The sequence below is a fragment of the Ammodytes marinus genome, assembly GCF_949987685.1.
Source record: "Ammodytes marinus genome assembly, chromosome: 6".
In the NCBI taxonomy this organism is placed as follows: Eukaryota; Metazoa; Chordata; class Actinopteri; order Uranoscopiformes; family Ammodytidae; genus Ammodytes; species Ammodytes marinus.
Window position 1 is genome coordinate 23,218,056 of NC_137235.1, and position 14,555 is coordinate 23,232,610.

Here is a 14,555-nt window from a genome sequence, read left to right on the forward strand (position 1 = left end):
CCTTCACCCCCATCTAACCCTGACAGTCTTTGCTCTGGCATGCACAGTACAGTCTTGTGTCTTCGGGAAAGAACTTTGATGCAACCTCGACCCATTTCATTTGGCAACAACACAACAAAGACGGGCGTTTTCTTCAAAACAGCATGCCGTAAAGGTGGGGCCCTGGTCGTCGCGAAGCCTCTATAGGTTAACAGTGTCAGTGTCAACAAGTGTCAAGACATTTGGAGTTCAATTTGGATACCCGACCACTTCCTCTCTCTGCTCTATCTCTTCCTGTGTCTGTCTGAAAATCTGGATGAGGTTGAACAAGGGCCGAACAGGAGGCTACTCTGCAATTTTAATCAGGATTTGGAAAGCGCCTGGGTTGAAAAGTGGCCCAGCACAGTTTTCCCCTTTGATTCATTAATAATGGAACGGGGGAATGGAGGGTTGGATGAATGCATGGTGGTGGGTTTAGGGCATTGAGGTCTCACTGTTAGTCGCTGTATCCTTATTATAGGATCAGGGATTGCGTCTCTGACCCTACTAGTAAAGGACATTGCAGGGAATTTAAGAGGGTAAATCGAGGATGTGTGTTCCAAGATTTGTTTTTCCTCAAAATAACACTGAACTTGTGATAGAATCAGTTTTTTCCCAGTGTCCGGCCTTGATTTATTTGTCACCACAAGTACACAATGGTACCCCTTCTGAAGACCCATGCACTTCTCAGTTTTCCGATATAAATGGATTTTGTCTGACCCTGAGATGCCGCGCTCTATAGAAAGAGTCCGACTATTGATGCTGCCTTAACCACTCGGCCACCGTGCGCACAGTCACACACACAGCAGATGGGACGCGTGTTAAACCCTCAGCCTCCACCGCTCCGGGCCACGGGACACTCCAACACACTGGCCCTCTTGTTTCAAAGTGCCATGTCCCCCCCTCCACAATGCCTCTGGGCCCGTATGTATAACGAGCTGCTATGCTTGGCCCAAGCTCACATGCCCTGGTCCTTTCACCCCCGAGGTGGTAGGACAGGGTTGAAAAATAACCGCATGTTTGAAAAACGGCCCTTGTTCACATGGTATCCAAATGATTCGCCCATGCTCCAGAGCTCCTGGCGCTACTGCGAGCGTGTTCACAAACTAACAACAGAGGTCAACATTAGCTGTAACTTATTTTTATTTTTTATTTTTTACCAGTTCACTATTTTTACTTGAGCACCAGAACATGGAAAATGTAATATTATACCTGTGATCCAAGTGCATCTGCTGGAACCCCCAACCCCCTCCCCCCCACCACCTTCAGTCCTGTCCCACAGAGATTAGGATAATGATGAGTATCTCTACTTGTCTTGCTCCCTCTCTTTTTCCTCTGACCATTCTGCATGTCTCATTTTCCCTGGAAATATTATTTACAGTGATGAAGCCCCTCAGGCAAAAAGGTAGGAGGGAAGGAAAAGACTTGTTCACACTGGCCCGGTGGATTTTCAGATCTGCCTGGCTCTAAATGAGTGGGTGGAGAGGATGAGAGGCGTACCATGGCACAGGTGTTTACGGCCAAAGGTAGTGTCCCTTTGCGCTTGAGAGAGAGAGAGAGAGAGAGAGAGAGAGGGAGGTAGAGAGAGAGAGAGAGAGAGAGAGAGAGAGAGAGAGAAGATTTAGAGAAACTATCTGCATGTGTGTTATAGGCCAAGGGTAGAGTTTTCAGAGGTAGATAAATGTGTGTTCGTGTGTGTGTGTGTGGGTCAGGGCAGTCTCCAGAGCATGTTAAGGAAGTATAGCGTGATGGAAGGAGGGGGTAACAAAGGAGCATGCAGGCTCCATGAGGGACGGAGTGCAACAGGGAGAGAGAATGACTCCATCCTCCAGACAGGCTGAAGTGTTTATGCAGTCCAGGCAGAAATTGTGTGTGAGTGTGTGTGTGTGTGTGTGTGAGTGTGTGTGTGTGTGTGTGTGTGTCTGTGTGTGTGTGCGTGTGCATGTGCAGTGTATGTCCGGACTTCCATCATCTCAGAGATAGCTTGAGTGCAGGTCTGTGCCTGTGGATCAGGTGATGTCTCCAACCCTAACTGCCCACTCCTCCTCTTCAACTTTGATCCATTCTCACTCTCTCTCTCTCTCTCTCTCTCTCACTCTCACTCTCTCTCTCTCTCTCCCTCTCTCTCTCTCTCTCTCTCTCTCTTTCACACTTCCCTCCTCTCCCTTTTTACACCTTCTCAGTCATTCAACACAGTGGGCTCACGGGTGCTTCCTCACTTTGTTTTTGTTTTTCCTCTACTTTTCAATTGTAATGGCATTAAGTATTGTATTTATATATGTCTATTTGTATATTTATATGCATGCTTTACCCCTGCTTTCACTCATATTGTGTCTGTCTTCATGGCATACTCCGTGGTAAATCCTGAATTTGCCACACACTATAGTTTGTACCATCCTGCTTATCAACTTCTGGCCTATATAGGAGTTGAACAAAGAAGGTGGACACAATAATAAAAATGCCAACATCATATTGGCTAAATGTAGCAAAAGAAGAAGAAAAAATGAGCCATTGCAATTTAACATAACGTTGGAGTTGTTTGTTTTTATGACAATATAACTGTAACTGACATGTCGGCTTCTGAGGATTTCTGTTGCAATATAGCTTTCGATCATCAGAGCTTTATTGTAAGCTGTATTGAAATGTGACAGTAACGTGTTCACTTCAGATCAACATTGAGCTGTTCCGTCCAGCTTCCTTCATGTCTGTGTAGACTGAAGATGGAGGGGGTGGGGGGGGAGAGAAAGCAGCGAGGTCAGATACAGGGCCCTGTATGCTCCGGTGAAGCCGAATCGCGTCCCGGCAAATGGTATGCAGGCTCATAACGCGCTCCACTCGTCCAATAGCCAGAGACGAAACAGTTTTGACAGTGTCGAATGCCCTGCCCCGGGGGCCTTATCATCCTCCGCTGCTTGCCTGCCTCCCTCCCCTGGTTCTCTTCCCCTGATGCTATCTATCTGGAGATTTATGCAGAAATGTGCAGCCAGTCGACCTCCTTGGTCCCTCTCCATCCTTCCTGCAGGGACGCCAGCCTGTCAGGAGCTGAGCTATGCACAGATAGTGAAGCTGAGGCTGCTGGCCCTCCTGTCTCACCGAGGCTTTCTTGTCTCTGCACTTCAAACAGGGATGACGCTTGTAAGGATAGACAGCGGGGGCTCTCATCTGAATGCAGCAGCCTGAATTTTGAAGGCAAAGAAGGCTAAATATGTCTGTTCTATTGTATTCCATAGCATTCTATTGTTTTTGTTCCCCCCCTGTGATGTTCATCATTAGCCTATTTTACTCTGTTCTCCGTCTCCCTAAAGCTTCAGATTATTGAGACGTATCTTTCTTTCTTTGACAGCATAGTTTTCACATTCCCCCCTCTGAAGTTCTTTGGAGACTCGTCTGCCCGTCTGGGATATTTGCCCGAGTCCAAAAATACTCCTGCTTGATTAAGTCTTCTTATGTACCTGGATATGTGTGCTTAAACTGACACTTGGCAGTTTGCAGTTTTCTTTGATTCCACTCCTTTATTTAATACCTTCTCCATTGAGTGTTGGCTTTTGTTGACGGGCGGTTTGATCCTGTGAAGCGCATCCCGACTCGATAAATAAATCTCTGCGGACGCTTACATAAGCGATGGTCCATTTAATTAGACTGGTTAAGCTTAGGAGCCCAGAGGTCTTTTTCAGCGTACCATTAGAGCTAGGATGAGAAACAACAGCGCGCGGCCTCCCACCGTCACTGGTAAGCGGAGAACAAATAATGATCTGCATCAGAGGCACGGCTGGCCCGGCCTATTATGAGGTCTGCCGGACCACGCCGCACCCAGGCACCAAGCTGTCCAGCTGGGCTTAGTTGGAATGGATGAACGGATGGATAGAGAGACGGACGGACGGGCGGACGGACTGATGGATGGATGGATGGGTGGGTGGATGGTCAGTTCAAACACAGTTCAACCGAGAAAAGATCAAAGGGAGTGTGGTTACGCTGGGATACAGACAGCGTAGAGGGAGGCTAATTTTGAAATGATTGTAGCAAGTGTAGTATACATAGTAATAGTACACACACAAACGAATACACACACACACACACACACACACACACACACACACACACACTCACTCACACAAACGGATGCATGCATACAAGAACAAAGTCATGTGATCATGGTCTCTTACGATGAGCATGTATGCCCGTTTAAGAAAACATTTGCACACATGCAAAAACACATGCATGTAAAAAAAAACACGCTGACTACACGCGTACATTTTGTCTATTGTGTGCGGTGCATGCATTCATTGGCCCCTGTGTGGGTGCCATCTGGCCATAATGGTTTCAGTGGCTCAGAGAGACGCCTCAGTTCCACTGTTGCTCTTATCAACTTTCAGGAGAAGGAGAAGGGGAATGGAAAGGTAAGACGTGTGAAAGTCTGATTGGAGACAAAGCCACAGCCAGCAGATTACTTTATACTGGGCACATGCCCTCAAAGACCACCATGCATCCTTATCTAGAGATCTGCTTCTTCATTCCAGCTAGGCCTTCCATGTCCCCGTGTATAGCTCTATTCTCACTTTTCACTCTTGGTTCTTTCTCTTCCTCACCTCTCTCTGTGCTTGGCATGTGTGTGAGTGTGATAAGTGGTCAGCTTCTCCCAATTGTCCAGTGTGACTCCCAACACCAGCCAGTGTCGCAGGCCTTGGTCCACATCAAGGCTTGTTAAAAAGGCCTTAAGGATTTAGGCCTGTGTTCTATTCACCTGGCTGGCTCTCTTGTTTAGTCGGCGTATTTCCTGGATCCGGCTTTGTCTCAGGAACAAGTGTTGGTCAAACAAGTCTTTTGTCTGTGCCCAGTGGCTCGACGTACCACAACCAGTCTGGCCCTGGACAAAGAAGTGAGTGTTTGAGCCCTGGTGTGTGTGTGTGTGTGTGTGTGTGTGTGTGTGTGTGTGTGTGTGTGTGTGTGTGTGTGTGTGTGTGTGTGTGTGTGTGTGTGTGTGTGTGTGTGTGTGTATGTGTGTGTGTGTGTGTGTGTGTGTGTGTGTGTGTGTGTGTGCGTGTGTGTGTGTGCCGATAGACAACACACACACACAGGGAGATAGAGAAGTAAGGAGGAGGAAGGTCAAGGCTAGCCAGCTGCTCTATCAAGTATTATTTTTACCCCACAAATGCAAACGGATGCAGGAACTGATTAAAACACCTTGTGTTGATATTGTGTATATATGAGACATACCGCACAACACCCAGGTATGAATTCATCTGTGAAATCAAGCTGCTCTCACAGTCTAAAGCTCCTGACAAGTAATCTGAGTTCATCTGCCAGCAATTTTACCACAGAGACCTTGAAGTCGGGTGAAAGTCATGTACAACAGAGTGGATTTAGCCAAGGCAGAAGAAGAGTGCTAATGGGTGTCTTGGAGCCCTCCACTACTTCCCCACCTCAGTCTGTCCTCTGCCTGCTTCGCCCCTTCGCCCCTCTCCAATCCCTGACTGTGAATACCCTAATGACATAAACAGAGCAGTAATCACATTAACGCCAGTTACGGCCGAGGCACTCTTAAGAGGCGCACTGTATTGACAACCCTACATCTTCCTCCAAGGCACTCACTCCAACACCTATAAACACTTATGAATATTGGCAAAGACCCGCTATTAGCATAATCACTTTTCAGGTGTGTGTGCGTGTGTGAGTGTGTGCTCCCGAGCCAGGGCGACGGATAGCTTAGGGAAATGGCGGTGGAGTGACATGCCGTGCCCCACCCCTGTGTCTCCCATCTCTCTGTGCCTTCCTCTTCCTCCTTTGCTCCTTTTTGGAAAGGCCTGTGTGCTAATCCTGTTAGCTCGTTCCTCCATTAGCTAAATGACCAATATCAGTGAGAGCTGCGTGGTCACACCAGGACGGCCCGAGCCCACGATCAGGCATGGTCAAGGACAAAACAAAACAAAAAGAAAGAAAGGAGGGCAAACCAAAGTCTGCTAACTTTCCAATGTATGTATGGAAAGTTTGGAAGAGCAGGGATACTTGGTGGATGGTGTTTTTTATTTCTTCTTAAAGGTGGACTCTGAGGTGGAGAATACTTGATGTCAAAATCACTTTTAGTCAAAAATCAGTGGATGTCTCCTCATGATCTGCCACCTTTAGCTCCCTTTAACTGACTCCACCTTTAACGGGTCATTAACCGGCCAACTCTGGGTCAAGGTCATGGACGTCTTAGTGTCTGTTGTTTTGTTTGTTTGTGCGTGTGGCTTTTGTGTTGGCTGGTGCGATGAAGAGTGAAGGGGGGTGGTATGGTATATGTGTGTGTGTGTGTGTGTGTGTGTGTGTGTGTGTGTGTGTGTGTGTGTGTGGTGATTGAGAGAGACTGAGTGCGTGCGGACTGGCTTTATGGGGGTTGGGTCACTAACAATGGAGCAATCTGCATGACCTATGTGTCCATGATGCCTCAGCCTCAGCCTCTGTCTGGCCTGTGTGTGTGTGTGTGTGTGTGTGTGTGTGTGTGTGTGTGTGTGTGTGTGTGTGTGCGTGTGTTGTTGCTTTGTCTGGTCAACGCCGTTTGTCTGGTACGGGTGGTGTGAATACGATGTCAGCAACTCCAGGAGATATATCTGCTGTTAAAGGCACAATAATTTTCCCCCTTGCCCTTGCGTCAATCGGCCTTGTGCTTTTCGTGTGAGCCATGGATCATATACTCTGCCTGATAGCAGTGCACTGTGTGAGCTAGACATCATAATAGCCTCCCCCTGCTTTGTGTTGCAATGTGCTGAAATGGCTTAGAAGGAGTTGTTAACCCCCCACCCCACCCCCACCCGCACTCCCCTTCTCTTCCATTGACTGTTCAGTGTCTTTCCTCTGCGCTCTGTCTCTTAAGTTCTTTACAGTTCTCGTTTTTGGTGATTGTCATTCCTCCACATTTCTAGTCCTGATTCCCTCACCCTCTCTCACTTCTCCTATATTCTCTCTGTATTCTTTCTTTCCACCCCCAAAGTCCCCTCTTTCAGCCCCTGCCATGAAATGGCAGCTAAAGGGTTGTCAGTGTGGTTTCTCCTCTCTGCTGATCCTATTTCAAAGGGACCTGGAGCTCCAGCATTAGCCCCAGCTCTCCTGCTCTCCAGCCACTAACTCTCCACAGACTGTGAGTTAATGGAAGCAGGGAAACAGACAGAGGGAGAGTGAGAGGGAGCTCTACTTTATACCATTAGAGGACATACTCGTTTATAAGATCATCCTTCCTCCCTCGTGCAGTTCTCTGCTCTTCTTAGTAGAACAAAGGAACCTTCAAGGCTGTCAAACGCCTTGACAGAATGTCTTTTCTCTCTTTTCAATAACTGTCCTTCCGTCCCCTTTGAGGACAGCTTTTAAGGACAATAGTGCTCTTATTTAGGTATCTGCTCTTGGTGTTGTGAATCTGGACATGTGTTGTTGTTGGTCTGAATTGTTGATGGCCATCAATGTGTCCATTGCCCGGATGTGAATAACAATTATCGCCGCTGCTTGTGACATGAGCACAGCTTGTCAAATGTCCATAGATGGGGCTTGTGATTGCACAGCACAAGACGCGCTGTTTTTGATAAGTAAGAAAAATGAATTGACCACTGACTTTGAAGTGCAGTGTTTTGGCTCGTGTGTTCTTGGGAAATGCGGTGGGTTGTCATTAGGAATGTCCCCTTCATGCCACACTTCTCTCTCTGTACTTCGCTCCCTTTCCACGATCCCTCAGTGCTTTCTTTCCTCCAACGGACACGCTCGCGTCTCAGGAGAAAAACAATTTTCTCGACAACCCCCTATCTCCCTCTCTCGTCCTTCAAAATAACAGAAAAAAATAATCTCCCCCCCTCCACATACATATGCACCCTCTGCTCGCACGTTAAGACGGGGCTGAGGAAGTGTGTACGGGCTGCATATCAAAGCAAAGTGAACGGGAGAGGCCAGGTTATTGCAACCGTTTTACGAGTGATATGGGGCTTTATATTTAAAGTCATAAAAACACACACATAATCAGGAAACATACATATAGCCAAAGCCAATGTAATGGGCACATTTTATTTGCGCTTATGAGAGAGGGAGCAAAAACGTGTACGGGCAAATGGCTTTTTTTATGATGGAAAAATTCCATAGTGGGTCAAAGCCCCTCGCAGGTGGCAGCAATTAACTGTAATTTTTGCAGATTGTAATGATCCATAATTTACCAGTATACCCACCCCCCCCCCCTTCCAACTCTTTTCACTGAAGAGAAAAAGGTTTGCGTGGAGGTTTGATTGGGTGCACATTTTATGCTGTGTTCTGGTCTTTAAGAGAGATTGTTCGGAGGGGGCCACGGTGGCCGTGGACACACAAGATAGAAAAGAAGCACAAAACATTTGTTTTGTTCCATCCATTGCTCATTCACCACATGCCTCTTTTCTTGCAGAAGCCATTTTTTCTTTGGTCTCCTCTTCACCCCTTTGTCTCTTAGCCACAGCCGACTTAAAACATGCAACCCTGTCCATCCACCATCTTAGGGATCGTTCATATTCGCAATCACACACACACACACATGTCTTCTTCCTCTCTCCCTCTCCCTTGTTTTCCATCTCCCGCACAGCATGGCTATGGTTGATGGTTCAGTATGAGCAAATGACTTCAGAAAAGTGCCCTCCAGTGAAAAAATAAAAAAATAGAAGAAAGGATAAGAAAGCCGGAAGATGAAAGAGGGAGCACATTTGCAAGTGGCGGATGCTTCTTATTTTGCATATCTCTCACTTCTGCTTTCCCCTTCTTCTCCTTTTCTATTCACCTGAGAGGATTTAAATAAATCCATAAAGCATGAAATATCAGAAATAGAAAAGAAATGCATGAAATGCATTTTCATAGGAGCCTCCCCACCCACACACAAACCCAATTTTCTTCTTATTTGCTGTGAATGTGTGTTTGTTTGTGATAAATGGTGTAACAATTTATTAACATGTGACCTGTTATTTTTATTCAGCATTAATATGCAGCATCAGATGCATGTCCCACTTTAGCCTAGCTAATTCTGTAAACAAGGCATTGGAGGGGAGATGAGTGTGTTTAACGAGATTAGGCGTGCATTGTCAGGCAAATCTCCGGTCAGTGTGCAAGTGCCATTGAAAGTCAATTATTGTTTTAAATATTCCTATGCCTTCTCAACTGTGTAAATTGTGTATGTGCTGCCTGAGTTATCTCTTATTGTTGTTTTATTTATTCTTTTGACAAGCGTCCACCCACTGGAAGTGAATTCTGTTTGAAAATATTATTAAAATACATATTTAATCTTTCTCGTACAGTATGTGATAGTTCACAATCTTTGATTTGAAATGTTGAAATGCATTGTGCACCGTATTAAGATTCAGTCATGCTTAATGATCACAAAAGGAAATGGAAGGGATATGCGTCTCTGTTAACTGAATAACTCTTTTTCCCTTTTGTCTCACCATTTCTCGATTTTCAACGTTTAATTATACTGTAGTCTTGGCTAGAAATAAATTGCAATGTAATGGGGACGTATTTTTTTAGGGCTAGAACAACACAAATTTGCAGTGAATTAATAGTTCAAAAACTAAGTTTGCTATTTAATCCTGAAGCATTTTGATGCTGTCATACAATATTATTGAGTTGTTTATCAGCTAGTTACTTCACTCCATTTTATCATTCTAACAGGTCAATTTACCATTTTCTTTCTCTGTGTGTGTCCCTTTTTTGTCAGATAAAGATGAGCCCAGCAGTTACACCTGCACCACCTGTAAGCAGCCCTTCACCAGTGCCTGGTTCCTCCTCCAGCATGCCCAGAACACCCACGGCTTCCGCATCTACCTGGAGAGTGAGCCGGGCAGCCCCCTCACCCCCCGCATGGCTGCAGCTCCTGGGCTAGGGGGTGACTGTGCCTCGTCCCAGCCTCCCCTCCATGCCGTCCACCTGGCCGATGGGAGTCCTTACAGCCTGCTGAGGATGCCGGGCTCCGGGTCGGGCCGGGATTCGGCGTCCACGCCTCGCGAGGGTCGTTACCCCAGAACCCCGCCTCTGTTCAGCCCGCCTCCACGCCATCACCTCAGCCCCGACGACCTGGCCCTGGCAACCCACCACCCCAGCGCCTTCGACAGGGTGATGAGGCTCAACTCAGTGCCTCTAGAATCCCCCCAGAGCATGGACTTCTCTCGACGTCTGCGCGAGCTGGCCGGAAACGCCACCGGGGCTTCTCCGCCTCTCTCTCCTAACAGACCCAGCCCTATGCAACGACTCCTGCAGCCATTCCAGCCAGGTTCTAAGCCTCCGTTTTCAGCCACGCCTCCCCTCTCCACCTCGCAATCGCCCTCCGGCGCACGCTCCACCCCCAAGCCAGGGACCAACGCCGTCCAGCCGGGCACACCGCTCAAGGCCAAGTCCTGTGAGTTCTGCGGGAAGACCTTCAAGTTCCAGAGCAACCTCATCGTTCACCGACGAAGCCACACGGGGGAAAAGCCATTCAAGTGTCACCTGTGTAACCACGCCTGCACCCAGGCCAGCAAACTGAAGAGACACATGAAGACTCACTGTCAGAGCAAGTCTTCGGCGCTCAACGCCAAGTCGGACGACGGCCTCTCGACCGCCAGCTCCCCCGAACCCGGCACCAGCGATCTGATTGGAAGTGCCACGGACGCTCTCAAGTCAGTGGTGGCCAAGTTCAAGAGCGAGAACAATGGGCTGGTGTGTGAGAATGGAGATGAAGAGGAGGAGGAAGAGGAGGAGGAGGAGGAAGAGGAGGAAGAAGAGGAGGAGGAGGAAGAGGAAGAAGAAGAGGAGGAGGAAGGGGAAGAGGAGGAAAAGGAGAGTAAGCCTAGAGTGGAAAAAGGAGAGAAAGACTATCGTTTTAGCCTGCGGTTAGAAGGGGCCCGCCACCACCAGAACAGCAAGGCCCTGCACCCACACCGCAGGAGCTTGTCACATGAGCCCGGCGACGAGGACTCGGCCATGGATTCAGAGCGAGCAGACCATGTAACCACCCCTACCATGAACGGCCTGGGGCATCGGTCCACCGATCGCCTGTCCAGGAAGCTGTTGGGTGGAAGGGTCAGCCCCGGGTCCATCAGTCCCCTGACCAAGCGTATTAAGGTGGAGAAGGACCTGGACCCTCCGACGCCCACCATCCCAAACACGGAGAACGTCTACTCCCAGTGGCTGGCCGGCTACGCTGCCTCCCGACAACTCAAGGACCCCTTCATCAACTTCTCCGGTGGGGACTCCAGACAATCGCCCTTCGCCTCCTCGTCAGAGCACTCGTCGGAAAACGGCAGCCTGCGCTTCTCCACTCCGCCTGGCGAGCTGGACGGGGAGCGGGCCGCCTCGGGGCGCAGCGGCACCGGCAGCGGGGCCAGCACTCCCCACGGAGGCAGCGGGAGTGGCCGGCCGAGCTCCAAGGACAGCCGTCGCAGCGACACCTGCGAGTACTGTGGCAAGGTGTTCAAGAACTGCAGCAACTTGACAGTGCACAGACGCAGTCACACTGGCGAGAGGCCCTACAAGTGTGACCTGTGCAGCTATGCATGCGCCCAGAGCTCAAAGCTCACACGCCACATGAAGACCCACGGACAGATGGGCAAAGACGTGTACAAATGTGAAATCTGCCACATGCCTTTCAGTGTATACAGCACTCTGGAGAAACACATGAAGAAGTGGCACAACGACCGCCCTCTGGCTACAGAAATTAAGTCTGAGTAGGCAAAGAGCAGCATGTTGGCAGCTCTCTCTCTCTCTCAGCTCCCCCGGCTAAAAAGCAACCCTGGCTAACTAGCCAACAAGTGAGGGGAAAGGACAACAGGGTAAGACACCAGTACACGGTACAGCCCTGTTATCATCCTCGACTGGAAAAAGCTGAATGCATGATCCATCATTGCGGCAATACTATTGCATCAAACGCAAAACTATTTGAGCCTTTCTATTGTGCAATAATTTACACGTTTTTGTATTTTTTGTAACTGGACAGCATGCTCGGTGTGTTTTGGCTACTTAGAGAGAAAATTGTTCTCGGCTGGTGGGTTTGGTTGTACATCTGTTGCTGTTGATACTTTTGATTTTTTTCAACATAAAAAAAATAGTTATGACAACCCATGCTGCATACAGTACATACTGTTTTACATATCATGTACAGTTGTGTGTTCAAACATAGTGGACAGTGTCATATTATCAAAACATCAAGACAAGCAGGGTCACACTTAAACTTACCTGATCTTTGTGAAAGATTTTCCATGCAAGATTGAGATAAAAGATCTATATATATATATAAATATATATAACAAATTGGGCTGCCTATGAAATGCTAGGCACTAACACCATCAAATATTTCTCTGACAAACAGAAATGAAATTAACAATATGGTGTGAAATGACAAAGAGTGCCTTGGATATTTTACCTGCATTAGTTAATCCTCCTTTTTGCTATAAGCTCGGAGTTTCAGCTATAGATTACAGGACATTTTGTGCACATATGGAATAAGCAGGTCCTTGCATCAAGCACCTGTACAACCCTGTCGTTTTGTGACTTAGCAGAGCATAAGGAACCAGCTTAAAAAAAAGAAAAAAAAGAAAAAAAAAAAAGAATATGTGTATCTCTGGTAAATCATCTATCTGCCTGTACATTGTTATTCTCCAGATTATGATTCTGTTTACTGGCATGTTACATGCTAAAAAGGAGTAGGAGTTTGGTGTGTAAAGTTTTGGTTTAGGTGTATATGTTTTCCGGTACATGTGTACCACACTGAGAGGGTAGACTGACGAGTTGTTTTAACCAACGTAAGCTCTTAATTTTCCAGAGTGTTTAGTTTCGTTGAAAATTAAAAGTTTGCAGGGTTTTTTTCTGTTGTTTTTGTAAGTAGCATTTAATTATGTTTCTTCAGAGTCAGCAAGCAGGCAGTGTAGCCAGCAGCCATTTGAAGACCACAGAGTGGACTTTAGTTGTTCTAAGCCAGACAGATTTGGGGTGGTGGGGGTTTGGGTGGGTGTCGGAGGGTAAGGGCGGGTCAGGGTAGCGGGTTTACCAGGTGTCTCTACAATTCAAGTCTTTATGTCCTAATAGCGCTTATTCTCTTTACCACATTAGATCCTAGAGACCCCCTTAGTAATCTGAAACATTTTGTATGAACTCACATTGGATATGATCTTAAATGGACGTGCAAATCAAAAGTAAAATAATCAGAATTTTGTTAAATGAAAAGAGAAAAGAATAATTCAACACATTACCCCTTTCACACAATTTTTTTAAGAGTAAAATGTTCACATGTTGTGTTCCTTTCCGTTAACATGCCTAGACCTCATTGTGGTATTTTATTTTTATCTCCATCTTCTGTCATTGTTGTTGATATAGCACTTGTCACTCTGCCTTGGATTCTGTATGTTTCTCTAATCGGAGGTACAGTATAAAATCGGTTGAGTATAAAATGAGGACCGGATGTCAGATCTGGAACTACCTACGTGCACTGTTCAATTTTCCCTGTTTACAGTCGGACACTCAAGGGAAAACTTGCTCTTATGCTGACAGATTAGAGTGGTGTCATTGCTTTGCATTTAAAAGAAAAAAATAATAGTTGAACTATAAACTGTTGCCAGCCATGTCTCCTCCTGAGAACCAAACATCATGTTTGGCTCTTGGTGGGTATCAATGCAGGAACCGCCATAGAAATATCCTGCTTCATACCAACTATAGAAATATACTGCTCACTACAGAAAGATTACAATTCTACAAATTTGATTTAAAAAGATAAGTAAATTGTGTTGTTGAGATTTTAAAGTAACACTTCAATATTTTTAGGGGGTGAACCTTATTTAATTTTTTTTTTTTTTTTTTTTTTTTTTTTTTAATTGTTTATTGTTGTTTCTACTTTCTGTCTTGGTGACATCCGGGACTTGATCACTATGTAATGAATTGTATTGAACATGTCTCTCATCATTTTTGCCTTTACTATACACAAGTCTTCAGGTTGAACAAAAGTTTGCATTGGGGAGAGATTTATGAAATATAAATATATAGAGAGAACTTAAAACACATAGGAAAATGCACACTCATGTACGTTTCTATGTTCAAAACACATTTATGGTCTACTTTTTTCCTGTATTTAGAATGGTATTTGAAATTAATGTTCACTTAGCGTAGGCACTTATAGTATTTATGTTGGAGCCTGTATTTTTAACTGTTTTGCCTGTACTCTTTAAAGGTTTCAATGTACCCTTTTTTCTGTAGTGAAAAAAATCCCAACAAGCTGCCACCGTATATTTTCTTAATTTGGCAGGATAATATAGTGTGAATAATTTGTATGCTTGAAAATAAGTATGTTTTCAAAAAAGAAAATGTTGTGGTGTTCCCCATGGGTGAGAGGTCATATGATGGCCTTTTCAGGCAGTCCCGCTGGAGTGACCACACTAAGGTAAAAACAGGTGGTTGTACATATCTTTTTAGTTTGTTTTATATATTTTTCTCTCCTGCCATTTTATATGCAGTAATACAAGCTATTGTTGGGTTTTCTTGGTAGCCAACTTTTTACTGTCCTTGAACATGTACCACCTGATAACATTCCAGCCGTTTTTAAAAAA

At 46.1% G+C, this 14,555-nt stretch overlaps 1 protein-coding gene across 1 annotated transcript in view; it reads left to right on the forward strand.

The window, feature by feature from the left end:
* Positions 1-12,871, forward strand: part of LOC307252018 (B-cell lymphoma/leukemia 11A-like) — a 35,526-nt gene extending 22,655 nt beyond the window's left edge. Inside the window, 1 exon segment of the mRNA XM_080029547.1 lies at positions 9,704-12,871. Coding sequence (XP_079885673.1) covers positions 9,704-11,691 — 1,988 coding nt within the window. The 3' untranslated portion in view covers positions 11,692-12,871.
* Positions 12,872-14,555: the final 1,684 nt, after the last annotated feature.